Below are 26,934 nucleotides of genomic sequence, written 5' to 3'. Positions count from 1 at the left end.
ACACACACACACACACACACAAAATAGTGTCCAGACATGCTGAATGTTGACACTGTGTTTCTTTGCAGTGCAGGTAGCAATGGGGAACTGAAACTTGATGGCACATTTTCTCCATAGTTTCCATCTCTCTCAGATTTAGACCGTGGTGAACATCATTCATAAATGGAAGATAAAGGAGTTTCTGGAAGTAGCAGAAATTATTTTTATATGTTATACATGGAGTTGTACTAGTGGTAGAACAAGAAGGTTTTATAGATTACTGAGATGAATCTGAGATCCCTGGTTATGAGCCCCATGATCTATCCTTTTAATTCATAGGAAGTGGAGGAAGCCTCCTCAAAATGCAGTTGAAGTACCTGTCCATGCCAAGTGAGAAGTCTGGCAGTAGGAATAAGTGGGAGGAGAAACACAGAAGCCATAAAGGAAAGATACAAATGCCTTCCCTAGAGACGGTACCTGCTCACTGAGCTGAAGAAAAAGCTGAAGAAAGGCACACAATACTTTAAAACAGCAGAATAAGGGTGGGAGAAAATAAGGGCTTCCAACACTATGAAAATGTTTCCCTGTGGCTCAGCTTGCCTACATGACACATGGGAATATCCTTATGGGTCCTAATAATAGGATTCAAAGGTGAACACAGACATTCAAAACATGAAACTGATATACTCCCTTGGTGCGGTAGGACATACATAGACGCAATGAGGGTAAGGCTTTGTTACAGAGCATTTTAAGGGCTATCAGGATGAGCAGTGGTGATGGCAAATTTATTTTTAGGTTTTTAGGTGTTTTTTTTTTAGGTCTTCAGTTTACATTGTGCATACAGTTTTTCATGCAGTAAATCCTGGCTGTGAAGCAGGTAATATTCTACTTCTTGTAGTTGCTTTACTTCTCTTGAGAAAGGCTTCATGCTTATAGAATCCCCCACCAGCCATCTCTGTTTCTTTCAAAAAGCAAGAGAAAACCTCTCAATGTTTTATACCAACAGCTTCCCTAAGCATTTTAAGCAACTAGTTTGCAGCATTTCTTTTAAATAGTTGGTGGGTTTTAAATGGTGGGCTCTGGCATGCTGAACAGGCATACTGAAACACGTTGTATGTAGGTATGGGCAGTGATTCAGGACTTCACTGGTTCCTGAAAGCACAGAGGAGATGGGTAAACTGTTCTTAATGCCCCAAACACTCTTACATGTATGTCACATACTGCCTTTTTCCTGTAAGCTCTCTGAAGGAAAGGCTGTATATCTTTATATTTTTGCACATAGCATATTGAAGCTAGAATGGTTTATTGTAACCTCTGTTGCCCTTGACATAAGGAGAATAAAAATAATTGAATTATCACAGAATCACAGAATCACAGAATTTCTAGGTTGGAAGAGACCTCAAGGTCATCGAGTCCAACCTCCAACCTAACGCTAACAGCCCTCCACTAAACCATATCCCTAAGCTAAGAATTATATTCAAATACTTTTTTTTTTTTTCTTTTCTCTTGGTTCTGTCTTGTCTAAGTATTGAACAAAATTTCTAAGGCTTATATTTAGTGAAGTGTATTTTAAAAAGATGAAAAAGTGTTCTGGCTCGACAAAACAGTTAGGTATGTGCCTGATTTTCATAACAGTGACATTGAAAAATATGCTGCAGAATCTTCATGAAGATTTTTTTTTTTTTTTTTTTATGAACAGTGCTTCCTACACAAGCTGTGTGACACTATATGTACTTGTTCTTAAAATGCTTTTATGTTCTAAAACATTTTAAGAGATATTCTTTCCTATAGGAAAATAAATTATGGGAAGGCCTGATGGTTTTGTTTGTGTTTTGTTTCTTTTTAAAGCATTTTTGTGCAATGGAAAGTTTCACAAGCACTTGCAAGAAATTTTTGTTCCCATGGTCATCCGCTACATTGATCTCATGGAATCATCAATTGCCCAGTCCATTCACAGAGGTCTTGAACAAGAATCGTGGCAACCTGTCAAGTAAGTGTTTTTTACAAGACTAGTACAAAGCTCATGCTTTGTACAAATTAGAGCTTTCTCTCTAATCAGGTGCTCTCCCCCACTGTCCTCTAAATATTCTATTTTTTTACGGTATTCCTACATTGTTTATTTCTTCACAGGAGCATCAGCAACAGTCTTCCTAATGTAGCTCTTCCAAAAGTTCCAAGTTTGCCTCTTAATCTTCCACAAATGCCTAGCTTTACTACACCAACCTGGATGACTTCTATGTATGACTCCACGTGTGTATTCTTCAATAACCTTCTGACTGTATGTCAGCTCTGCATGGCCTTGCTAGTGTTCTGTGCAGCTGTATTTGGATTGCATGGTGTTTATGATACCTTAGTTGGAAAATACTGTTTCTTGGGAGTGAGCCAAGCATGGAATGCTAGTGAGTTGTGCTTTCTAGTGTATTAAAATGTAGCAGTTTTAAACTTCATAACTTAGAAAATTAACTTAGCAAAGGTCTGTCGTAGTATGAACGGTGTTTTATACCCTAAGCAACATAACTACTCTTCTTGATTAATAAGCAGTTTGGAACTTTTTGAATACTTTATTTTAGATCATAAAATGAGGCAACCTGTCATATTTTTCCTTGGGTTTGGTTAACTCATTGTATGTATAAATTGGTTCTGAAAACATTTATAAAATAAATATTCATACTACAGGGAAATAGTAAAAGTTAATCAGTACCCAGAACAGAATTATATCTATTTCTTTGTCTATTTCAAATATATATATGTATTTTATTTTTTTTTTTCCCAACACTCGTGTTCTTTTCTTTAGTGAAAGGGAGGGGGAGAGAGATAGCAGACATGCCATGCCCTGTTCTGCAGGAGTGCTTCCATAGTTACAGGCCAGAATTCTCAGTGTGTGGACACATTCTATATTTGAGGAAGGCTCAAGAAGAACATTGTTTTAGCTCAAGTTGTATTATAATATGAATGTGAATGACTTCAACAAACATATATTTAACACACAAAGCCTGATAATATAATTTCAGACTAACTATTGTTTTCTCAAGTTTTGTGATGGAGTTAGACTAAGAAGCACTCAGATCCATTACTGTGAGAGTTGATAGTTTGTGCTCTGCCAGATGTCTGGCAATTGTCTGTTGAGTATTATGATTGTTTTTCTGCTGCTAATTCCTCTAAAAGTTTACCAAAAAAAACCCTTTTAATCCTTCTCTTTGGTGGCTTATGCAAGTCATTTCAGTTTTGAGTACAAACTATTTGGTCTTCTGCTACTCCATCTAACTGACCTTTGTCTAGTTATTCCTGCCCTTTCAAGTGTTACTTGTTTGTTTGTTTGTTTGTTTTTGTTTGTTTGTTTGTTTTTGTTTTGTTTTGTTTTTTAAGAATAGCTTTCAGAGTTGTTACAACTCTAGATGTGGCCTTCTTACAGTCTGTATTCTAGCAGCCCCGGTAATTAATAAGTATGTAATAATAATAATAATTAATAAATATTAAGTATGGATTCTGGTTGGAGGATTATACTGGTAGATCTCTTCTAAATGAAGGCTTTGGTGTAGCAATAAATACCTAGACAATATTGTGAAAATCTGAGTACCATGAAACTCAGCCATTGGCACCTCCCCATGCACATCTTTTAGAATTAAGGTATGTGGTGTATATGGGAAAGTATGAATAACATCGTAAACTAACTGTTGAGGTTTTGAAAGCATCAGTGAGCACTGAGGTTCATGTGAGCGGTAAGCACTTGCAGTAGCTCTGCAGCTTCTCAGGAGAAGTGGGGATGAGTGCTGTTCCAGCTGTGGGGTCTGCACATGGCCTCCGAAAGGCCATCATCCCCTTTCAGTTGCCCCTTGCAGCATGCCAGAAAAAAAGGTCTGCCAAGGCACTGGCTCTATTGTAAGCAACTCTTCACCTTCTTTTTCCCATAAAAGTAGAGCCTCGAAGTTCTATTTTAGGAATGAGGTGTACATTTACTTTCAAGATTTTAGGTAGTATTAAGTTACCTTTGTAATACTGTGGAATTCAGGTAATATTTTAAGAATCAGCATACCTGCATCTGACTGATAAGCCAGGTAACTTGGCCATCTATTTTATTTGAATCAAAAAGCAAAACCAGTTTGACTGAAGGCATTGTAAGCCAGTTCTTCCTCTCAAGCTAATGAGTTTATTCTTTCCTGCTGGTTACAACATCTCAGCTTCCAGCATTGGAAGTGTTTTGTTGTTTGTTTTTTTTTTCATTATTACATGAAAGAACAGAGTTGTGTTTATTGCCCTGCTGCTTCCACCCCAGTCTTTTCAGGAAAAACAGAGGTCCCTCTTCTAGTTAAATTCTCCAGTGGGAAGTAACCAAAGTTCCTGTTCTCTAACCCCTGTTTCCTGTGAGGTTTCCCTTTCATTATGAGGAACACCCACCTTAAAAGGACTAGGGTGGCGTATTGTACAGAGTCAGTGGAAGCACATAAATTCATGATCTCCTCTGTCAGTAGTTGCAGGTGGCTCCAACTGGCACCCCCAAGTCCTTCTCTCCCCATCCACTGTGCTCCCTCCTCCAGGCCTCACGGCTGAAGCTTTGGCAAGATGACCAAATATGTCACTATGTTGTGATGGGCTTCTCTATTTTTGAAAGTAATGATTTTAGCCAGTTAATCACTATTAAATTGAATTACGCAATGAAGAATTACAGGCAAGAAAACTGAGACAAAAAAGTCTGCAAGTAAACTGAGTTATTTTTAAATGTTTGCTAAGTCTCGTGTCTATTGCAGTTGTAGTAGGAAGAGTTTTCATATTCTCCAAGCTTTATTAATATATAAGCCTTAGTACATGATTATGAGTTTGTATTCACAGGAGCTCTTAAGTCCAGTCTCGAGTCTGTTCATATTTGAGAGAGCTGATAACATGCCTACCTAAGAAATTTTGCTGAATAGAAAGACATGAAAATATATTGTTAGGCATTTCTTCGCGTGTCTTATTGATAAATGTTACAATATTTTCCTCTGTATCACTTAAAAATTGCTCAAATCCTTTTGAACATTACTAGAGAATATTGTTTATCACTTTTAGTTAACTTTTTTTTTTTCCTTAATCATATGTTTTGCAGCAGAAAATATATACTACTTATAACAGCTCTTAAGAAGATCCTTACTTCATTTCCAGTTGTTTTAGCTTAATGTTTTATTATTGGACATTGGAAAGAGATGAAAAGAGGAAAGTGTTCTGTGTAGTAGTCTGTTTCTCTTGATTGGTCTCTGGAGAGGATAACTCACAGGACACCTTGGCTAGATGTACAGCGCACTGTGAATTGCTATTGCATTTGGCTAAACATAATCTCCTAAAAGTTTGAATATTCTGTAAAAGCTTTTAATTGAACAGAATGAGGCATTTCTAATTATTCATTAATTCAAATACATTACTTTAAATTACATTTCTGTTCCTTTTTTTTTTTTTTTTTTTTTAAATTTTATTTCTCTACCTGTTCTGGACCAGGCTTTTAAATTAGATTCGAGGATGATTGTAGTTCTTTACATTTAATTTGTATATTATTATTTTCAAAGCAGGCATGGCATAGATTCACTGACCAAAAATATTGTAGGTATGGATCTGAGATTGTCTGTTGTTATCTTATGCCACCATAGAACATTGGGTTCAGTGAATCTCAAGGCTGGAGAAACATAGGATAAGATATGTGCTTGCAGGAGGACACTTCTGTCTTCTCTACCGACCAGAGTAGGCAAAACCAAAGGAAATGTTCTTCCTGCTATGGCCTAGCTATACTGAGTGGCAGAGGGAGCAGTCGCAATGCTCTGACTGTCACACACAAGGACATGGTCTGAATATGAGCTCTCTTGCTGGACCTGTCTGTGTGTTTGTGCATGCTGAATAAGTCATGGGGGCACATTTCAGCACTGTTTTGGGGAGTTACATCTGTAGTGCCACAATTGTTCCTGGCTTACCTGTGGGGAAGTGGAAGGTGGCAATCGTTTGTGTTTTTAAGGATGGGTAGTTAAAAATATAGCCTTAAGTAAGACTGACAGAGTAGTGAAACTTCGCTGAGATGGTCCCTTCCTGTGGAATATGGAGTTTTGAATTCAAGGCAAGTATGGCAAGCTCTTATTGAGCATTCTGGTAGATGAATGAATGCTACAGGCCATATTTAATTTCTTCCAAAATAGTTTCATTTAAGAAGAAAGAAGAATTAAGAAGAATGTTTTGTTTACTTAAGCCTGAATTTGCCTCAGTCTTGAACTAAGCAGAAGGAACGGAGAGGTAGCTGACCCTACTGTCTTTGAGGGACCACACACAAGCTGTTACATGCTGTGGCAAAGCTCTACTCCAGTCTTTCCCCTCACCTACTGATGAAAAGTAGAGAGTTGGTGCAATTGCCATTGATTCTGTAATTACTGAAAATCCTTTTCTGTTGAAAGAATTCTCAGTTGACTTTCTGAGCCTTGAGTATACATATTCATGGGAGGTAGTAGAGCTGGAGCCCACAAACTGAGGGCTCATAAAGAATGTAGAACTGGTGCTGTGTTTTGTAACACTCCCCACAAAACACAAACGGGTTATAATTCAGCAATAAACTTAAAAATAAACAATTGCAGTAATTCATAAAATCACCATCATTGAGGCATGTGTTGACAATTAATATTATTTGAAACACTTTTACACAATAAGGCTCAGAAAAAAAAAAAATATCTTGAAGTCCAACTAAAGCAAGTATCTGGTACAAACAGAAGTAACAAGTTGTTTGAAACCACTGTTCTTGCAGCAGCAAGCAAACAAATTGGATATTTGTGCCTAGATGTGTGAACTAGGAAAGAATAGTTTCTGTTTCCTCCCCCATCTGATTAGTATAATACAGTAGTCAAATTCAAATGTCATTGGAAGATGCTGAATAAAAATTGAAGAATGGAACATCAAAATCCTATGAGAAGAGAATGAATGAATTAGCGGTTCTGACAGAATGAATTAGTGTTTCATGAACCTGTGTCTATTACCACATTTATTATAATTTGAAACTTTACTTGGCAGTATAATGAAACCAAATTAAGTGGCTACCAGGGAGTGAACGTGCATAAGAATACATTGATGTTATTGAGAGCACATGAGTCCTCCTGAGTCTTAAAGAATTTCATTTGGAATTCCATTAGGATAAAAAAAAAGAAATTATGGAGGGATAAAAAAATGGTAAAACTGTATGATCTGTTGATGAAAAAGAGTAGTTCTGTTTCTTGAGGAAGTATGTTTTGTTTTCTAGAAAATGTGCTCTTATCAACTGTAATATGGACTGGCATTGCCCCCAGTTCTGTCACTATAAAGTTCGTCTTCTTTTACCCCATCTGTCTCAAAAATTGACTCCATCATTTTCAAATCAAATATTGCACATAATATAGCATTTACAGCTTTACTCATTGACAGTGTACAAAGCATATATAATTAAATCTTCAATATTTGATGTCATGTAACTTAATAAATGGTCCAACAGAATTGTAGACTTTTTGAGGAGTTTTGTTGGTTTGTTATTGATATTTCTTAATTAAACAGTGTGGTGTATAAAAGCACTCCCCACTCAGCTCTAACTGGTAACATCCGTGATTACAATTTGTAATCTTAGCTGTCTCCTGGGCCTTTTTCCTGTTTCTGCTGCTTTCTTTCAGGAGGACAGTACAATGTAAAATTAGCAATTACTGTTAAAAATAAGTGGGGAATGTGTATACATAGTGATATGTGAGACCTGTCTGAAACTGTGGAATATCCTCCTGTGTGTAGTGAAGACATCAAAACATGCGACATTTAAGTCAGTTGCTTGGGCCCAACCTTTTCCTTAGGCAGGTGTCCGTGCACCCAGCTTCTCCCTGGCTCCCCACTCCTCCTGGCCTGGCTGTCCTTTGTGGCACTGAGACAGCACAGCAGAAGACATCGATGGCTCTGAAGTAGTGGTAGCATGAAGACGGAGGGGAAAAGGGATGGCTGCATGGATCTGGAAGATGGTGGGGTGCTGTAGGACCAAAGCAGTCCTCCTGCTGCATCCGTGCCACCTCTCCTAAGCCCTGAGCTTGTGCAGTGCTTCAGGCCTTGCTTGACATTACTACTTGCTGTCACGGCTTGCCTAGTGTGGCCTGGTGTTAGTGCTGCTGAGATGTTAGAGGTCTTTCCTGCTTTTCATTTTGTTTGCTTATTTTTTAACCTGACTCTCCCCAGTCCTCAACACACTCAGCACTCACTGTCTCCTTCCATATGAGCTGGGGTCACTTACGCTTTGGCAATTGTGTTCTTTTGCCATGAGGTAGAAGAAAGAAAATTACAGTTGTGATACATTTAAGCTATTTGAATGTGAATTAAGACTGCCAGGCACTTTTTGTTGTTTGTGTCACTAACATCCTGCAATGCTGTTCTATGTAGTCTTGTGGCTCCCTGAGCAATAAGCCAGGCTTTGAAATACAAGACTTCATGAGAATATTAGTTAATTCACATTGACAGTGGAAGTGTAACCATACTTACTGCTAAGATTTGTCTTAAAATGTAGCACTTGGTTCAGGGCAGAAGAAGAACTTGAAAACATGGATGATCTGAGGTGATACAGAGCCATATTAATCCCCCATTTTGTTTTTGCACAAATTTCTTTAAATGGTTCCTGTTCTCTTTTTTTTCCACTGAGATCTGATGTTATTCACTCTGCTTAAATTAATGAGTATTTATCAAGGGACTGTTTGTCTGGGTATTTTTTCTATGATATAACTACTAGTGTCCTCATTTCTTTGGTAGGTTTAGTTACCTGAGTTATGAAAGGAAGAAAATGTATGCAAAATCTTAACCATTTTAAAAGGTCTTAACAAATTAATATTTGTTTATCCTTTATTTTTCCAATCTTGCTCTGAAATTTGGGCTACATCATTTCTCCATGTTCCCCATCATCCCACCTAGCCTCCCTTAACCTGCCATATTTCTCATCTTAAAGTTGAAATTATTTTAAATTTCACATTACCGTTTTCACATCCTCAGAATAAGAGCATTCTGATGAGCATTCTGATGTATGATGAGATACAGTAAAATGAAGGAGGAAGAGGGGGTGGTGATAAGGAAATCTTGTTGTGCTAGATAATTTTGCAACAAATGGGATAGACACCCATACATTTATCTTCTGTCTCTTGGGGATTTTGTTTTGTTTTGTTTCTTATAGAAATGGCTCGGCTACATCAGAAGATCTTTTTTGGAAACTGGATGCTCTACAGATGTTTGTTTTTGATCTTCACTGGCCAGAACCAGAATTTGCCCACCACTTAGAACAGAGACTTAAACTCATGGCCACTGACATGATAGAAGCCTGCGTTAAAAGGTACAGTTGAAATGACCAATTGAAAATGGGGAGAGATTTGAAAATTAACATAGGAACAATTATACTGGTGCACAGATGTGCATCAGTATAAGAATCCTGTTTCCTGCAATGATCAGCAGCAGACGTATAGGGAAAGGTCATAGGAATCAGGGCAAGTAGAAAGGGATCATGACATCTATTTCCCAGCACATGAGAACCAGCAATTTGACAAAATCTGCAAAATAGCAAGGAGAATTTCTACATATGTGAGCGGTCCCTTGGAAGTCAATGACACATCTTGTTTCCATTTCCTTTTTTTGGCAAATGCTAACAAATTTCAGAATTCTACTGATAAAAAAAATATACATTTCAATTCTCCATTATGATGTTAGTCTTTACTTTCAGTTAATGATACTAGTTCATTTATCATTTTAGAGTACTACCTCTAAGAAAGATATTGCAAACTAAAGAGGATACAGCATTTCATATAGGAAAGGAAGAGCATCTATGAACCATCCAACTAAAACTGTTTTTTATCACTAAGTGTCTGGAAATTACACAGAAAACATTATGTTGTTTTTTTGTTTTGTTTTGTTTTGTTTTGTTTTGTTTGTTTTCTTAACCTGCATGTTATAATTATGGGTATATTCTTCTAAGTTAATCATAGGTGATTTGAAAAGATCTGTGCCATAGTTTTCAGTAAATGTCATTGAATTTAGAATAAATATCTGTATGTATAGAAAATTTACAGGGATCTCTTATTCAGTTCCTCAGAAGCCATGATTCCACATACAGAGAAAATTTAGTCCAAACACAAGAAAATACTGATTTAGAAAAAATAAAATAAGAGAATGAGGAAAAAAAAAAAAAAAAAAAAAGTTTGTAGACAATTCAACAGTGTCAAACAGAAAATTTAGAACAGTGATATGGAGGGCTAAAGAAAAAGAAAACCTTTGATACAGAAATACTTGTTCCCATTTTGTAAAATACTGTGTCAATTTCTGCTATGCACATTTACAAATAAGTGTGGAAATAAAACATTTTTATATTTATGTATTCTGAACTATTAGCATTTATTTTATTGATGTTACTCCTTATTTGTACTGGTATGAGAATAGTTTTTTTTTGTATTATGAATCTCATGATATATCTTATGTTTCAATATAAATATTCATATTTGCTTAATAATAAACTCCTTCAATGAAATTCCCTTTTCTAATAAAGGAGGATTTTTGAATTATATTTCTTAGAAGCAAGTACTTGTTATGGTAAACTACATTTTAACATAGAAGAGATGGAAAATGTTGTTTTTTTTATTGCTTTAAATCATTCTTAGTCGCCATACAAGGAAGCATATTGTTATCTAGTAGGCAAGAAGATAATACTTTTATTATTCAAATGCATTAGCTGAAGCAGTGAAGAACCTTGAGATTACCATCAATACAATTGTTTATTGAATGGGTGGATATTCTGCATTTACAGAATTTCATTTCTGAAATCTCCTCACGTGGATGTATAGTCATGTTAAGTCAAGATGTTTAGATAGCGTTTATACATTTTTGTAATGGTTGTTCAGAATTATCAGAGAGACTCATTTTATGAATTGTGTTCTAATAAACAGAACAAGAATTGCATTTGAACTCAAGCTGCAAAAGACAAACAAATCAACAGACTTGCGTATTCCTTCTTCTCTGTGTACAATGTTTAATGTCTTAGTTGATGCCAAAAAACAGACAGCTAAACTCTGCATTCTGGATGGAGGGCAAGAGGTAAGTGAAAATTTGTATGCTTAATTCCTATGTTCAGTTAATCTGAAATGTCTCACTCCATGGACTGTCTCTAGTAGATTAATTTCAAATTAACTGAAAGGTGTCATGTAGCACTCTGTACAAGAGCTTGCATAGACTGCTCCTTAGAAGCATCACTCAAAACACTACCCCTTATCCTCCACCAGAGAAGACACAGAGTGCTTCTGTAATTTATTTGCTGTGACCTGTAAGTCTGTAGACAATCAGAGGATTTCTTGATTCACAGCCACTCTGGGAATTTCTCTTGAGTTACAGCAGATCATCAGCCCTCTTCAGGACTCTTTTGTAATAGTAAAATAGAGCCAAAACATTGTCCTTTGCAGCCAGGTTTTAATTGAGTAAGATTTGTTTTAATTGGCTCATACACTTAGCACTCATGCCTGTGAACATGATGAAAATAGAGGAAAGAAATAATCAGCTAATTTAATGGGATTTGTTTTTGATTTCCAAGGTCAAAGATCATTTTGGTAGTCATCTGCTACTGGGATTGTAGATTCTCCACAGTTGAAGCACTGATGTATTTCTGAAGGAAATACAGGCTTCACTGACTACTGTACTTCCCATTTTGTCACTCTCAGCAGGAATAATACACAAAGTGAAAAAGGGCATACTGTGTACACTGGTGAGATTACAAGAATAAAATTAAAACTGTTCTTGCTATGCATTAGTACTAATGCATTAGTGTAATCTTGTTTTGGAGAGAGAGTAAAAATATTTGTCAGAACTTGGCAACAAAAAAATGTGCTTTGGACAGGTTTATATTGGTCACATTATTATTGGTCATATTGTTTCTGTTGATTTTCCCATTTCTGTACTGTGCTTTTCATTTTATTAATTCATCTTTTTGAGTTAGTGTATTCAATGTAATTGTCTTTTTTTTTTTTTTTTTTTTTTTTTTTCCCAATTCAATGAGACATTCATCATTTCCCTGTTCTACCCTGTCATCTTTATTTTTCCTTTTGGTTTTCCGTGACATGAACCAGTTTGCTAGTCAATGGGTAAGTACGTGTTTTTTCATTGTTTTTTAGCCCACATTTTTTCTTTGGTTATTAACTGCCATTTTTTATTTTAAGTGGAAATAGTGGTGATTTTGTTGTTGTTTGCTAACCTACCCCTAGAAATTCCCTTACAGACTGACCTTTCTAGATCATCAGCTTCTAAATTTCCTCATTCATCCTCTTAAGGTTGTTCCAGATGAATTCTTCACTCTTCTTTTCAGACCCAGTGTCTTGTTTTATTGTATTACAAAGTAAAGAGACTCTTGCGCCTCTCAGTGAAGCAAAATAGCAACAAACAACTTCCGTGCTCATCAGAATTTAACCACAACTAGCAGCTGTTCACCATAGGTGTTACTGCCTGGTTCATCTTTTACTTATTGTCTGAGCAGTAACCTGCACACATGTGCATGCCCTTCTTGAGGAAAAAGCAATACCAATGCCACCATAACGAGCTGCAGAGAGATGCCCCATTTTCCACAATCACACCATCCCCTTCACATGCTCTGTTTTATATCTCCTGCATTTTCAGCCTGTCCCCCTCAGAAACAAAGTTCAGCATTCACTGTTACCTTTTGGACTGCAGACGCTCACCATATTCTCTTCTGAAATCTCCTCTTTCTGTAGATTTTCAAGCTTCATCATTGAAAATAGAGCTCCATCATAGAGCTCCACCAAGCTCTATCAACCTCCAAACAGAAATACAGCTCTTATTCTCTGCTAGGTCTGACCATGACCCCAAATGCTTCCAGTGCTTTTTTTTTTTTTTTTTTTTTTTTTTTTTGACCTGTGATAAAATATTTCAAATATTATTTCAAAGTTCCCAAATAAATCTTCATCCCCATTCATCCAATCAACCAAAAGAATCTCAAATTCTTCATATACCAGAAATTATCAGGCAATGTGGAAACTTTCTTTCTCATGAACTTTGAGTTTCTTCCATTCACAAGGCTGTTTCAGAATAATAATAAAAAATAGGATTTCCAGTCATTTGTAGTTGATATCATAGTTGCTTGAAATGCTTGAAGATTTCTTGGGTGAAATAATTTGGAAATCTGTCCATCTGCTAAAGAAGGCAGAAGAGCATTTCATGACATGAACAGTTGCATTTCCGGCTCCTCAATAACATCTCTGCCATTTCCAATAACTCCTACTTGGCCTCTTCATTTTGAGCTAAGATGTGGTCCTTTATGCCAGTCAAGAAAAGATTTCCATAAGGCCCGAGTAAAAAAATATATTAAAGGTCTTTTCATTCATCTAAAACTCAACACTGAATAACCATATGACAATTTCTGGAACTTACTCTCCAAGTGATGGAAGGTGTTATTTCATTAAATGGATAGACTTAAACATCTCTTTGAATACAGCATGATCTTTTCAGTCACTGTACAGAGCTATAAGCACTTGTGTATTTTTTTCAGTTAGAGTCAGCTGCAGAAGTTTTCACCCTTTGTTGTCAGATAGGAGGGAGTTGTTACTTACCCTATCATTAGGGCATTCTGGTCATGGTCACCAATAACAGCACCCTGAGTTTATAGTTTAAGTTTGATTGAGTCTCCTAGTTTTCCTATGTTACTTCATTTAGTTCTCAGCATCTTCCCAAATGTCTTCCAGGTAAGTCCATTCTTAGAAAGAGTCCCCAGGTCTACCATTAAGAAAGACTCCACTCCTTCCCTTTTTCATATCGTATTAAAAGCTAAGAGAAGCATACAGGCACAATCAGTACATTGTGTTTGAAGAGGCTGGATGCCTTCTTCATTAGTTGACAGCCACCTTAAGAGGGTTTGAGAAGCAACGTCAAAGGGAGAATTGCCTTATTTCAGATTAACTATGGTCCCCGTAGCCTTATTCATAGCCACCTGTGGTCTTCATAGCCAACAGAATGGCAATTCTTGGGTCACAGCAGAAGGGTACAGTGAGACAGCTAAGTAACATACCAGTTGCTGCTATTTTTCAAAAAGTTGCCTGTTCATCTTACTAGTTTCAGTGTATGTGTGTTCATACATTTTGGACTAGTTGTGTGCTGAACAGTATCCCACACCCTGAACCAGAATTCATTCCTGAACCAGAAGCCAACAGCCCATGTATCCTGAGTCAAATGAATAAGCAGCAGTAAGGGAAACCTTTTTTGTCACACAACATCCATTCATTTTTCAGCCTTTGTTGTTTTGCAATAAATAAATACATAAATAGTTTAAAGCCTGTTAACTTTACAATCTAGATACTGAAATATTCTGGTAAAATTCATGTTTTTGAGTATGGTAGACAGGCAAGAATCACACAGGAAATATTGCTGGAGGCAAGACTCCAGCAGAATATATTTCTACGGCCACTGAGGTAGACAAGTACTTAGTTATGAGCAGGAGCGTATTTGTTGTTTTGTGTAACTGGGTAGTATGAACGGAGTAAATGCCATTGGTCTACACTTCTTAGTGCTCATAGCAGAACATACACAGAACATATTTTAGTTGTTTCAGAATTCCACCTTCCCTGTCATGCTCATAAAAGAAGAGAGACAGTACTTTTCTATTTGGGCAAAAATGAGTGATGTGCCATTTCAGTGGAATATACCACGAGTAGTGCTGTGGATATTGATAGGAAAAAAAATAAAAAAACAACAGTGGACTTTCATTTGATGGGCTTTTTTCTAAAGCTATTTCATAAAATTATAAAATTTAAAGACTCATTTAACTGCATAAATTGTAGAGGTTTATAGCTGATTTGATAGCAAAAGTGCAGAAGAAATTTAACATGCAGGTAGTATTGTTATATGTTGGTAGTAACCCTTTTGTTTCAGATGGTCATGTGCAATTTATTTTCAGAGCCATCCAACCTTAAAAGAAGCAAAACAGAAATCTTGAAAAGCTTTTTTTAATTATCCTGTTGTGTTTTTGTTGTTGTTGTTGTTGTTGTTGTTTTTTAAAAAAAAAAACAAAACAGTAATTTAAAGTCACCTCCAATATTGGGACAGTGAGGGAACAGAACAGGTTGTTATACTGAGCAGGTTACTATTCTCAGCTGATCACTACAGGAACAAACTCTTCTGTTCCCATAAGTACAGTTGTCCAAAGGCACTAAAATACTTTGTCCTCTTTCAAATATCAGTACTGGGCCTGTTACTAGGAACATAGAGGCAAATTTTGAAGACCAGCTAGAAAGTCATTTTGGGCTATGTCCCATGGCACTTTGCAGCTAAGCATGGCTTTGTCCAGTGTACCTCCTACATGTATAGCTGCAGTTGTTCATATTTTACTGAGAGTTACTCAAGGGCAGCTGGAAAGCTGGAACTAGATTCTGCATTATCCCAACATCCTTCAGGGACTTTGGGATCACACTGAATGACTGCACAACATCATGCATTCAAACCATTCAGCTGTGGAAGCTACGTTCAGACTCCAAGTGGACCATGATCACATCAGCCAGCAGAGCTGATGAATATAAGGACACAACTATCCATTATCTGGAAAAGGGGTGGGGATTTGTCTGCTCTCACAGAGTAAGCTTGGCAGAAGTAGAAAAGCTGGAGTCCTTTGGGTGCTGGTTTTGGGGATTGTGCGTACTACCTTGTTAGCTCTTACAATTTTATCTTGAATTCTACAATATTTGTAATCTTCCTAAAGCCTATTATCTGGAGTCAAATAATCTTCCATGAGGATCTGAAAATTTGTTTTGTCAGGGGTGGCTGTTTTGATGGAAGTTGGCACTGGAGTGGAGCGGGTTAAAAGAATTTCTGATCTCATGGTTTGCAAAATAAATCTTTGAAAAAAAAAAAAAAAGAACAAAATTCATGTTTAAAAAGTCAAGTCTTATTTCTGAAAAAAAAAATCAGTTTTGGAAGCTTTTTGTGATTTTTGAATAATTGGAATTTTTTCTTGATTTTCTTGGTCACGAGAAAAGTTACTTACAGATTATATTCCATTGACACAAAATTATATTTTACCTGTGATGATAGAAAAAATAATAATAAAAATGCAAAAATGTAGGAACTGATTTTAGAATATACATATATCCATGAATTTAATGTGTGGTTGAGGTAAATTTGCAGAAGCTTTATGGGAGGGACCACAGTGATTTTTTCACAGATTATAGGAATATGTATGGTTTTGACGTACATCTGTGGTAATATAATAATTTATTGTTTTTAGAGACTAAGAAATCATTGCCTTTTGAAGACTCTGTAAATCACAATGTCACAGACAGTTTATGGATCATTTATGCCCTTAGCAGATATTGGTCAATGCATTAATATGGTTAGAATCAATTATATATAGAACTATGGAAATTTCTTTAATGTATTTATTACATTCTTTTGCTCTTCTGAATTGTTGGCTCATATTTGTCTGAGACCTGTATTCCTGTTTTCCAAGTGTTTTTAAACTTTCATGAAGAAGGTAAAACCAAAGCTTAACACACGTTAAGAGCAGTAGTTAGTATGTGGAATAGATACATGTGCATGGGTAAACACATTTCATAGTTTTACTCTCTCTTAATTTGAATGCAAGTTTAGTAGATGTAGCATTTAGAAAATCATTCCTAAATATATTAAGCAGATCAGATTTAATGTTTTGATTTGTATGGCAACTCTGAGACAGATGAAAAATAGCCTTTAAAAACTCTGAAAACTATTCAGCTGGCAGCTGCTAAGTTAGGCTAATGTTTGTACTGACCTCAGTACTTTTACTCCGAGCATTATGCTGTTAGCTGTTCCAAGTAGCCTTGAACTATGAAGATAGGGTTAGTCTTTACAAGTTACATTTTCTGTGAAGTGGCTATTGGGGACAATCTTTACTGTCAGATAAATGTTTCTAAGGAAGAATTACTGTTTAAATTGATGTGCCTCCTTGACAGAATGGGATCCCTAGTTCCTGTTAATTTCAGGAGGGAACTCTGTAGTATTATCTAAAAAGTCTTTCAGATTTATTTTAAAAGCATTTACTTAAAGGCACCTTCTTTATGAAAAAGAAAAAGACTATGGAGAATGAAGTCTGTTTTATTATGCCTTTTATGGCCTATTAATTTGTTACCATCTATTCTGCTTTGTTGATGAAATTTTAATTTTGCCCTTGCCTGAGCATATTGTAAGATTTGTATAAACTGCAGCTCACTGTGCTAACAGAAAGGCTCTTTTAGGGTGAACAATTGAAGCTCGTTTTATTTCTAGAGGACATTTAAAATAACTTATGAATGAGAGTTGTCAGACATGAAATGATGTATTAATTAAATCTTATTCTAGTCTTTTTGCTTCTGCAGCTAAACCAACCCTTTAGAAAAAAATACATGGCCACCTTAATTATATAGGAGAAGACAAAAAGTATCCTTCACATTCCTTCGCCTGAATAAGAATAAGAACTCAATTCATCTAAATAATAACCCCATTAGCTGCTTAACTCAACAGTGTACATGGGAAAATTTTCAACACAGAATGTAAGAAAGTGTTGATTGGGTGGATCGTTTTCAAGGGTTTGTTCTTCTGATGTTCAAAATGATAATTTTAAGTAAATCTGATCTGGCAGGGTTATCAGCTTTGTACCGTTTATGACTTATGACAAAAGTGTGTGTTCATATACATGCTAATGCTTCTTTATCTTTTGAAAAACAGCAACAGTACCATTCAAAAATAGATGACTTGGTTGAAGAAACTGTTAAAGAAATTATTTCACTTCTTGTTTCAAAGGTAAAACAATTTAGATTTTAATTTATAACAAAGTAGAAATTTTTTCTCTAATTACCAAACTTTTAAAATGTCTTTAAGTATTGTGCAGGTTTGCTATAGCATGGGGGGGGGGAGAGAGAGGATGGGGGAATAACATGATTTGTAAAGCAGTCATCCAAATAATATTGAATTTACAAAATTAAATTTTATAACCCATAAGGTAAAAAATTTCTGTGCAACTTCCTAATCAGATAGAACTGGTAGGACATGATTATGTCAATATTATCTTATGTAATAGCATGTTCTACTTTTTGTTTAATTTTTCACATGAAAACTTTCTCGCCATCATCAAGTAGTATTTAAATTACTTTTATAGAGAGAGATGAACAACATCTAGAGTATTGGTATAACTTTTTAATGCAATTTTACTTCACAAACCATTTAATTTAAAAATAATATATATTAAGGTAATGCTGTTACTTCTTTAAATTGTTTTTGCAGGCTTTATAATATTTCAAAAGAAAATATGTTTAGAGAATACATGAAGAAAACCTAAATAATGTCTTGTGTTACTGTACGACTCAGAAGAAGTCTTAAGTGTTTAATATAAAAGAAAATGCTTTCAGTCACTAATTGTTTGAAGAACATGGCAGATAATGACAGAACAGAAACATTTTACAAGATGTTTTGCTATGTGTGAATTACAAATTACCCAGAAATACCTGATTCAGAGTAGGAGAAATTAGCCATGCACAAATTGTGAGTTAGTGAGAAAAACTAAGACAGTGGTCATATTTTCATTATGCCTTTGTTTTCATTTGTTAGAGCTTGCAGGCAGGGGGTGAGGGGGAGGAAGAATCTCCTTTAGATTAACCTCCACCACGCTTGCACATGAGTTGAAGAGGAAGTTTTTATAGAATTCTTATAGAAGTTTAAGCAAAATGTGTCCACTTGTTGATAAATGTGTAAAAAAAAAAAAAAAGATATTCATTTTCTTCTTTCTTCATGGTGTATTAATGTAAAAATAACTACAAATGGTTTGACTTGGCAGGGCTGAGATTTATAGTTTGTCATCATTCTGAACAAACCTGTCAGGCTTTTTTAGAATTATTAAGGGGGGGTGCATTTAATCAGAGCAAATTATGCTATTAGAAGTTAATCCTTTTAATATGTTTTTAATATATCTGGAATTACAGAACAAGGAGGAAAACAATCATATTCCTTCTGGATATATATACGAATTCTAGCGACGATTGTCATCAGTAAAGAGGGATTTGCATTATTAGTTATCACATAAACTATTACGAGAGGTGGAAATCTCAGAACAGAAAGCAAGTATTTTGTGTCATTGGCTGATCATTAGGAGCTTAACCAATCTCTCCTCACTTGAGATACGAAATGCCAGTGACATTGCTTCTGTTTCAAAGTGGAAAGCCTCTGAGGAAGGCTGATGAACTCTCAGTTTTGGCCAGGAAAAAAGCACATCAACGTGCATAATATCCCTGCAAGTTATTTTTTTTTTCATCATATATTTTCATTACTCTTTAGTTTTTGCCTCTGTATTATTTCCTTTGTATTCCAGTGGAATAAGTGTTTCAATATTTGTTTTTAGCTGCAAGTCATCAATGGAAATGAGATACTTTCACTCCAGTGAGACTCTACTTTGTAAAGATTAGAATGTGATTTTTATATGCGAGGCTTGCCAAGCTAAAGCATTTAACAAATGACAGGAATAGCACTAAACAGTGAAACAAAGTGCAGCACGTCTCAGGTTCAGCACGTCAACCAGTTCAGAGAATCGGAGGTATAGGCAGAGATGTTCTTAGAGCTTCACAAGTCTGTACAGTGAGATCTCAGAAAACAAGTTTCCAGCTTCATAACTACCACTTTCATTTAAATGGATATCCTTGACACTGCAGTGTTTTGCTTTCTGATCTTTTGTGTCCCACTTGTATTGGAACCATTTGTTGGCAATGTGGGCACCATGTTGTTTGTAATATTAGCCTCTTCCATAGTGGGTCTTTGCACAATAAGATTTCACACCCTTTTGCAGAAAGCATCCTTGCCAGTCAGATAAAATGAGTATGGGAGTCTGCAGTGCATGAGCAGTGGCTTCTCACAGACATGCAACAGCAAGGCAGAGAGAGGGAATTTGATCTAATAAAGGAACTGTAATTAAACTGTGCATGGTGTGCAGAAGCAACCACCATTTTCTCTGGTAGCTTGTGAAGTGGTTTAATTCCTTGATCAGCGCCTGCATACTAGTGTCTTAATTAATCACTGTAAATATGACAGGTTAGATTGATAAATGACAAATGTAGGCTTGCACTTGCTCCTGCTCCTTGAACTGTTAAGAGCAGGGCTTATTGTAAAGTGATGATCTCAGTTCCTCTGGAGGTGACACTGTTGTGACACTGTTACAGTGCCCATTAACAGCATGCCAGATGGAATTTTATTCTGTCCTCACACTCATAAAATGATACTCGTGGTTGTGGGAATGACTGTATTGGAACAAGGGATGACTTTTAAAACAATCTTTATATAAACTGGAAGGCAATTCATATGTGTAAAATAAACGTCCACGCGTACAGTGGCTGACATACTTTATGTCATACACCATGATTGACTTAAGCAACATAGCTTCACAGGAACATGAGAAAGGAATTTTTTTGTATTAAGGCTATTTTGGAAAGTTTTAACATTTAGTCTGCAATTAATACAGTTAATAAGAGATTTTGTGTGCGTGTGTTTTTTGGCAAAAAGATCTTTAGATGCGTCTTGCTGGAGACTCCTCCTCCTCAGAGAGTCACAGGTGGAAGCACTGGGGAAAGGAATCCCACCATATCAGAGATGTGGGGCCTACATTTTCTTGCCCCTTGTTGGCCATGCAGTAGTTGTTGCTGTTGCTGAAGATGAGCTGACAGAAATCACTAGTGCAATTACACTTCTGGATGAAATCAGCACTGGGTTTCTTTTCAATAACAAAGATAAGAGGAACTTGATACTGAGATAATCAGCTTTAGCAATTGTGTTCCATCATCTTTGAAACTGTGATCATAGAAACTGTGGTCCTAGAAAATAACGTGTATTTTCTACCCAGAATACATGCTGTGTACACACACTCTTGTATTTAACCATGTAGTCTAGGGACAGCAAAGTGGTATCGGTTTTTAAGAAAAAATTGGGGTTTGGTTTCTATTTCTGCAGTGGTTAAACAGTCATTTCTATCAGCAGGGTCATCAAGGAAGCTGAAAAAAGAATGTTTGCCATGATTTCAGCACTTTGTGTGAGAGAAAGTGATCAGATTGTTGATCAAATCAGTTTGCCTTGTTGAACAATAGAAGTCTTAGTAAGAAAAATTCACATTCTCATTCAAAATATTTACTTCTCATGTTGTGCGTTTTGGTTTTGCTCTGTGCTTTTCCTCCAGGTTGTTTCAGTGTTAGAAGGTGTGCTGTCTAAATTGTCAAGATACGATGAAGGCACTTTCTTCTCTTCGTTAGTTTCATTCACGGTAAGTGTTTGAATTCACAATGCTTCTGTTCTTCTTTCCATGCATGATTCTAAAATCGCACACAATCTGTAGTAGTAAGCACTTACTGTGTGTTATTTTATTTTTAATTTTCTAAAGGTGAAAGCAGCTGCAAAATATGTTGACGTTCCCGTAAGTACAACCTTTTTTTTTTTTTTTTTTTTTTTTTCCCCTGTGTTAATAATAATTCAAAAAATAGGGGTTTTGTTAGCCCACATTTTTTATTGTTGACATTTTGCTTTCCTACAGAGATTCATTATAGCTTTACACAGAGTATTTAAACAACCACTACAACACTCAGAGGGCATTTCATTTCCCTTAAGCAATGAGTAACTCTCAAAGCAAAGCTTAGAAAGGTTATTCTCAATGCACTTTTTCAGTTGTGGAAGAGTGAGGATTGTAACCTAGATACTCTTTTATGGGGGTCTTTCCAACATTTGGATATATTTTTCAATTGTGGAGGATAAGCCACAAGTAAAAGCATCATCCTTGAATATCCATTATTCATTAATTTCATACTTTAGGACCCAATCTGGTTTATTTAATCCCTTGCTTGCTAAATCTCTTTTTGATTTACCATTGTTTATGCAATGTTTCTATGGTATGAATAAAAACTAAAAAGGGTTGCTGTTGGAGCTATTTTACACATAAAACCAAAATTCAGCTATTAAAATATTTCGTTAGAGTATTATAAATGAATTGTTTTTCTACAATAAAGCACAGAAGTTTCCAGACAAATATTGTCAATATTGCTTTCAAAAATGTTCTTTGTTCTCTTACAAATCTATGTTCTCACTGATTTTAATGTGATTCTAAGACAATCATATTTGCCAAGCATAGGAAAAAATGGTTAAAATTATATTAACGATGTTACATAAATACAGTTATAAACATAGAGCCACAGACACACTACACTATATGGTTGCTAGAAATTCTTTCAATAATTCTATACTCTCTCTTCCTCTCCCTCCTTGTCATGTAGCTGCAAGTATGGATGTGGCTTAAATGCAAACACAGTAGGCCCAGGGATGAATACTTCTAAAAATGTTATTCTGTGCTTGGAATTCAATTCTTTGTAGTCGAAGGAGTATAGGTACCCCAAAGTGCAGCCCTCTCATTCGGTATAGTTTCAAATATGTGCGAGATTGTACTTTGTTAAATGACTGTGTTCTTCCCCCATACCCCACCTCAATTGGAAGATCTCATTTGTTCACCTTACAGTTGTCCTTGGGGTCTTGGCAACTGGTGGATCTAGGGAAGAATGGGTTTGGGGGCTAAAAGGATGTTGAGGTTTTTTGTTTGTTTGTTCATTTGTTTAAGTGTGTGAATTCAGCAGATTTTTTTTTTTTTTAATCTTTGATTCCAAGCTGAATATTTGTCAAAGAGGGAAAAATGTGCTGTTTTGTAGTGAAATAAGAAGGAGTTAACTTTTAAAATAGACAAGAGATGTTAGCAGAAAATTAAAGCAATACTAAGCAGAATGTTTTAAGAGAGAGGTAGGATGCAAGGGAAAGGGGATACAAAAAGGGAAAGATAAATCAAAATAGAAATAAAGGATTGAGAAAGAAGGACATTCTTGGATGGTTCTTGGTCATTTTGAGGAGAAGGTTAATTCTATTAATACAGACAACTTAGATGTTAAGTTTTGTGACACAAGGATGGCAGTCTTCAGCTTCTCAGGGCCAGGGTGGGAAATGTGGACTCAGACTTGCAGTTTGTTTGGCAGATAATTTTGCAAAAATGTTCGGTGTTTCTATCTGCCCTTCTGTTCATTAATCTTTCCAGAAAATTGTGAATAAATCTATCTATCTATCTATCTTTTGGTTTTAACCTGTTTAAGAAAACGTTCAACACGTCTCCATTTTTCAGAATGCTCCTTTAGGAAGTGGTATGTGCACAGTCACAAGGAACTCTCATTGTTTTCCCCAACCACAGTGTACAGGGATATATAAACACTATGTCTGGTTTAGTAACTGAAATACCAACAGAAATATTAGGAACAGTGCAAAACAACCCAGACTAAGAAGAGTAGTGACAATGATAGTTTATGATTTCCTAAAAACAATAACGGAAAGATCTAGTTGCTATTATGCTGTTTTTGTTGGTAATTGTCACAGTGTGCTACACTCTGAAGTGAAAGAAATTGTAGCTGCTATGCATGTAAAACAAAACAAATGTTTGGAGAAAAATAGCACAAACATTATAAATATTAGGATTACTTCAAGGATACAATTTGTTCTCTTGTTAATGTTCTGCTTTGTTGTTAGAGAATACAGGAGCTGATTTAGCTTGCATTAAAAAAAATAAAAATAAAAATAAAAATAAAATCACACAAATCTGATACAACTGTTAGTTTCTCTTACAGCCCAAGCAGTCATTAGGAGATGCAGAAGTAAAACCTATTTTTTTTTCTTTCTTTAACGTTCTGTTCACATAGCCAGTTAATTAATGAGAATAGGGAAAGAGTGCAGTACAACAAGGGCAAAAATATGTATTAATCTCAAATGATTACTATTCCTAAATCATTTGGATAATTTCATTGTGTTCAGTTTCTCATCATGTAAGTCAGTTTTGCACACAAATAATTGTGTATCTAGCTCGTCATTTCTATACACATTTGCCTCATTTACAAATATAACCAGAGCAATTACTTATACAAATTGAGCATCCAGTTACATGCATATTTATATACTTCTTTTTGTTCAGAAAGGTATGTTTAAATCCCTTTGTAGGAGCCAGTAATCTATGCCAGTCATTTAGAGGGCACAGAAGGAACCTAATCCTCCCGCACTCCATGTAGGCCACCTGTCATACCAAGTGCACAGAGGCCATTTGAAGGACCCAGGGCTGACAGCAGTGCACAACTCGCACAATGCCAGGCCTCTTACTCTGCTGTTGCCTTTATGCAGGGATCAAAGGTATGAAAAGGGGCCTCACACATGTGCCAGCATTTGACTTATGGGGTCCTGTAGAGGCCAAAGTAGGAACTCTGCCTCCTACCAGGCAGATACACATCAGGACCTTCCAGACACCTCCATTTCCAAATATCACACTTGCACTGCACTGCCTATTTATCTGGTTTTAAGAAGCAAGCAACTTTTGTGTGAAATGGGTGTTTATTAAGGTGTGGACATACTGTGCCATTCACTTTTTAAGCTGGATTTAGTTGGAGACCTCTGTTTAAAAATAAAGAGCACAGAATCTTCTCATGCTCTGTGCTTCTACTACCATCCTCCTCTGTATGCCCAAACCTGGGAACCATCCCCTCTTTTTTTAAATCCATAAAAACAAGCTATTGCAGAATGGGAAGGAAAGCTCTGCATCATCTCTTTTAAGTCAGCAGTGTTTCTGAGATACCTCTTAAATGGAGATCAAAAGGACAGCGGTTATTGCATCAGAAAGTTAAAATAACATAGCAGAACATTGTTAATGGGGGAAAAAAAGGAGTTTAAGATCAGATTTTGTTGTAGTAACTCTAGAATATTGAAGACCTTTTGTAGCACAGAATTCAGATCCTGGTGCAAACCCTTTCACACCTCTGTTGCCCTGTGGCTTCAATGAAACTATGCATAGATGAAAAAGTGTTTGCATAAACACTTGAAGAATCATGGCTGAAGTTCTGAAGGGCAGTTATCACTTAAAATACACACCTTAGCCCTTGCAAAGATTGCTTTTTAATCTACAAGAAGATACATGACAGGTGAGGAAAATGCATCACATTTTTTGCATTCAAGCACAATAGTATTTTTCATAACCATGTAAGAATAAAATGCTACCTTTATAATGAACCAATTATACAAAGCTTCCTGCCTGGCTCAGGCATTTGATGTGTAAGAAATGAAGGAGATGGGGATCTTGTCATGAGTACAAGTAGTTTCTATTCCAAAAATATGGAATCTCTCTCATTCAAAAGCACAAGTGATGAGCCTTGAGTATTTAGATGAGAAATTTCAGGCAGTGAAATTTTCCAATGTGCTCTTTCATTAGGTGGTGGACACTTAATAAGGAGTTCCTGTGTTTCTCACAATAGCCCCCTCCAGCTCATCACTCCTTTTCACTTCATTGTTACATCTGTGCTGTGGCTAAAACTCCTCCCTCGAGCATGCAGGGGAGGGGAAAGGGGCAGAGAGGACAGCAAATACAAAATAGGAAGAGGTTTGTTATTATATGGTTGGCCCGTAACATCTGTTCTCATCTTTGAAAAATTAATGCTTTGACGGGATAGCAACTTGAAGACTACATTTCTGTCTTGGTAACATCAAGAGTACGAGTATGCTTAATATTTTCTGATGCTAAGAAATGTGCTGTGGCAAATGCCAGAGAGTAAACATCATACAAGTATTTAGAAATGTACATGGGTTTTACTGACATTCATGACAAACCTGCATTATAAAAAGCTGAAATTTAAGTGTATCTCTCCTATAGGGAAAAGCTACTATCAGTAGCAGTATTAAACTTGTTGCAGAGCTTTCAGCAGCAAAATATTTGAGTGTCTAGAACTCAAGGCAATGCAGCATTACTTTTAGCCAGATGCTCCATCACCAGTGGTAGCATGCATGTCATTCATAATAGAGTTTCTACATCACATTTGAAAATGGAAAAAAGTTTTTAAAAATTTGCCTCCTTGTTAAATAGACAGTATGATAGTGTTTCCTTGTTTAATGGTGAAAGATTAAGCTTTTTCTTCTTTATCTGAATTTGTCACTATAAAAAAGTGACTGTCGATCTGGACCCACCTACCAGTGTAGTAAATATAATAGTAAAAGCGACAACCTGCACCTGTAGGATTAGGTGTAGCAGCAGGAAGTAAGAGCACTTGCAGTATATAATTAAGAAGGATTTTTTTTTTTTTTCCCAAACAGCATGTTCATCTTGCCAGGTTAACTAGTGATTAACCCTAAAAAAGAATGTGCTGAAGCCTACACCCTTGTTTAAACTCATTCACTTGCCAGTGTATTCAGTTACTTGTGTAACCAGTGACAAAGTAACCCTATTTACAACTCTTCATTTCCTGGTATTTTATTTGATGTCTTTGTGTTTCCAGTTTCTCCATTCATCTCTTTGTTTGGTTCTCTTTCATTTTCAGATAGGCAAAACATCTTGTCTGTGGTTCTGAATAAAACAAACCTACAATAACTTTTTATCTATCATTATAAAAAAAAAAAAAAAAAAAAAAAAAAAACAACCTTCTTTTTTCAAGTGGAATTTTTCAGACAAAATGCATTTCTAAACACTTATCCAGATAAATATACCAGGCTAAATATTTCTCCCAAAGATGTGTAAATAACTCTCTCACATTAACTGTTGCAAATGTTCTGCCAGAGATTCAAAGGAGAAAAAATTTATTTTTTGAGTACAGAAGAGATTGGATTGCTAAAGATTGGTCTGATATTAGTAATGAAAAGTCCACTGTGACAGCTACTTAAAGTATATTTCAGTTTGTATTTTAAGGTACATCCAATTGCTTTATTATTATTATTTTTTGTTAGCCTGTTTCTTTTTTTCTGAAACTTAATAAACCAAAATAGTAGAACAATGATAGGATCATGTAATCAGAGGTTCACTTCTGATAATCCCTATTGGGAAAAAAAAAAAAAGTTAAAGCATTAACTATGTTTTTTCTATTCATGTTTTAGTGCTTATAATAGCTTTCGTTTCTTCTTTCACATGTT

General features: G+C 35.9%; 1 protein-coding gene across 4 annotated transcripts in view; it reads left to right on the top strand.

Moving 5' to 3' along the window:
* CADPS2 (calcium dependent secretion activator 2) overlaps positions 1–26,934 on the top strand; it is a 312,175-nt gene that overhangs the window by 258,519 nt on the left and 26,722 nt on the right. Inside the window, exons 19-26 of one of the 4 annotated variants that reach the window (XM_082768100.1) lie at positions 1,828–1,969; positions 2,110–2,217; positions 9,140–9,295; positions 10,896–11,043; positions 12,066–12,080; positions 17,677–17,751; positions 21,161–21,244; positions 21,362–21,394. In XM_082768100.1, the coding sequence (XP_082624226.1) occupies positions 1,828–1,969; positions 2,110–2,217; positions 9,140–9,295; positions 10,896–11,043; positions 12,066–12,080; positions 17,677–17,751; positions 21,161–21,244; positions 21,362–21,394 (761 nt within the window). Of the gene's footprint in view, positions 1–1,827; positions 1,970–2,109; positions 2,230–9,139; positions 9,296–10,895; positions 11,044–11,995; positions 12,081–17,676; positions 17,752–21,160; positions 21,245–21,361; positions 21,395–26,934 lie in introns of those variants that run through there. The other 3 variants (XM_082768099.1, XR_014318177.1, XM_082768101.1) reach the window with 3 other exon arrangements.

Source organism: Aythya marila, assembly GCF_965140915.1.
Source record: "Aythya marila genome assembly, chromosome: 1".
Classification (NCBI taxonomy): Eukaryota; Metazoa; Chordata; class Aves; order Anseriformes; family Anatidae; genus Aythya; species Aythya marila.
This window is presented reverse-complemented; position numbering and strand designations above follow the sequence as displayed.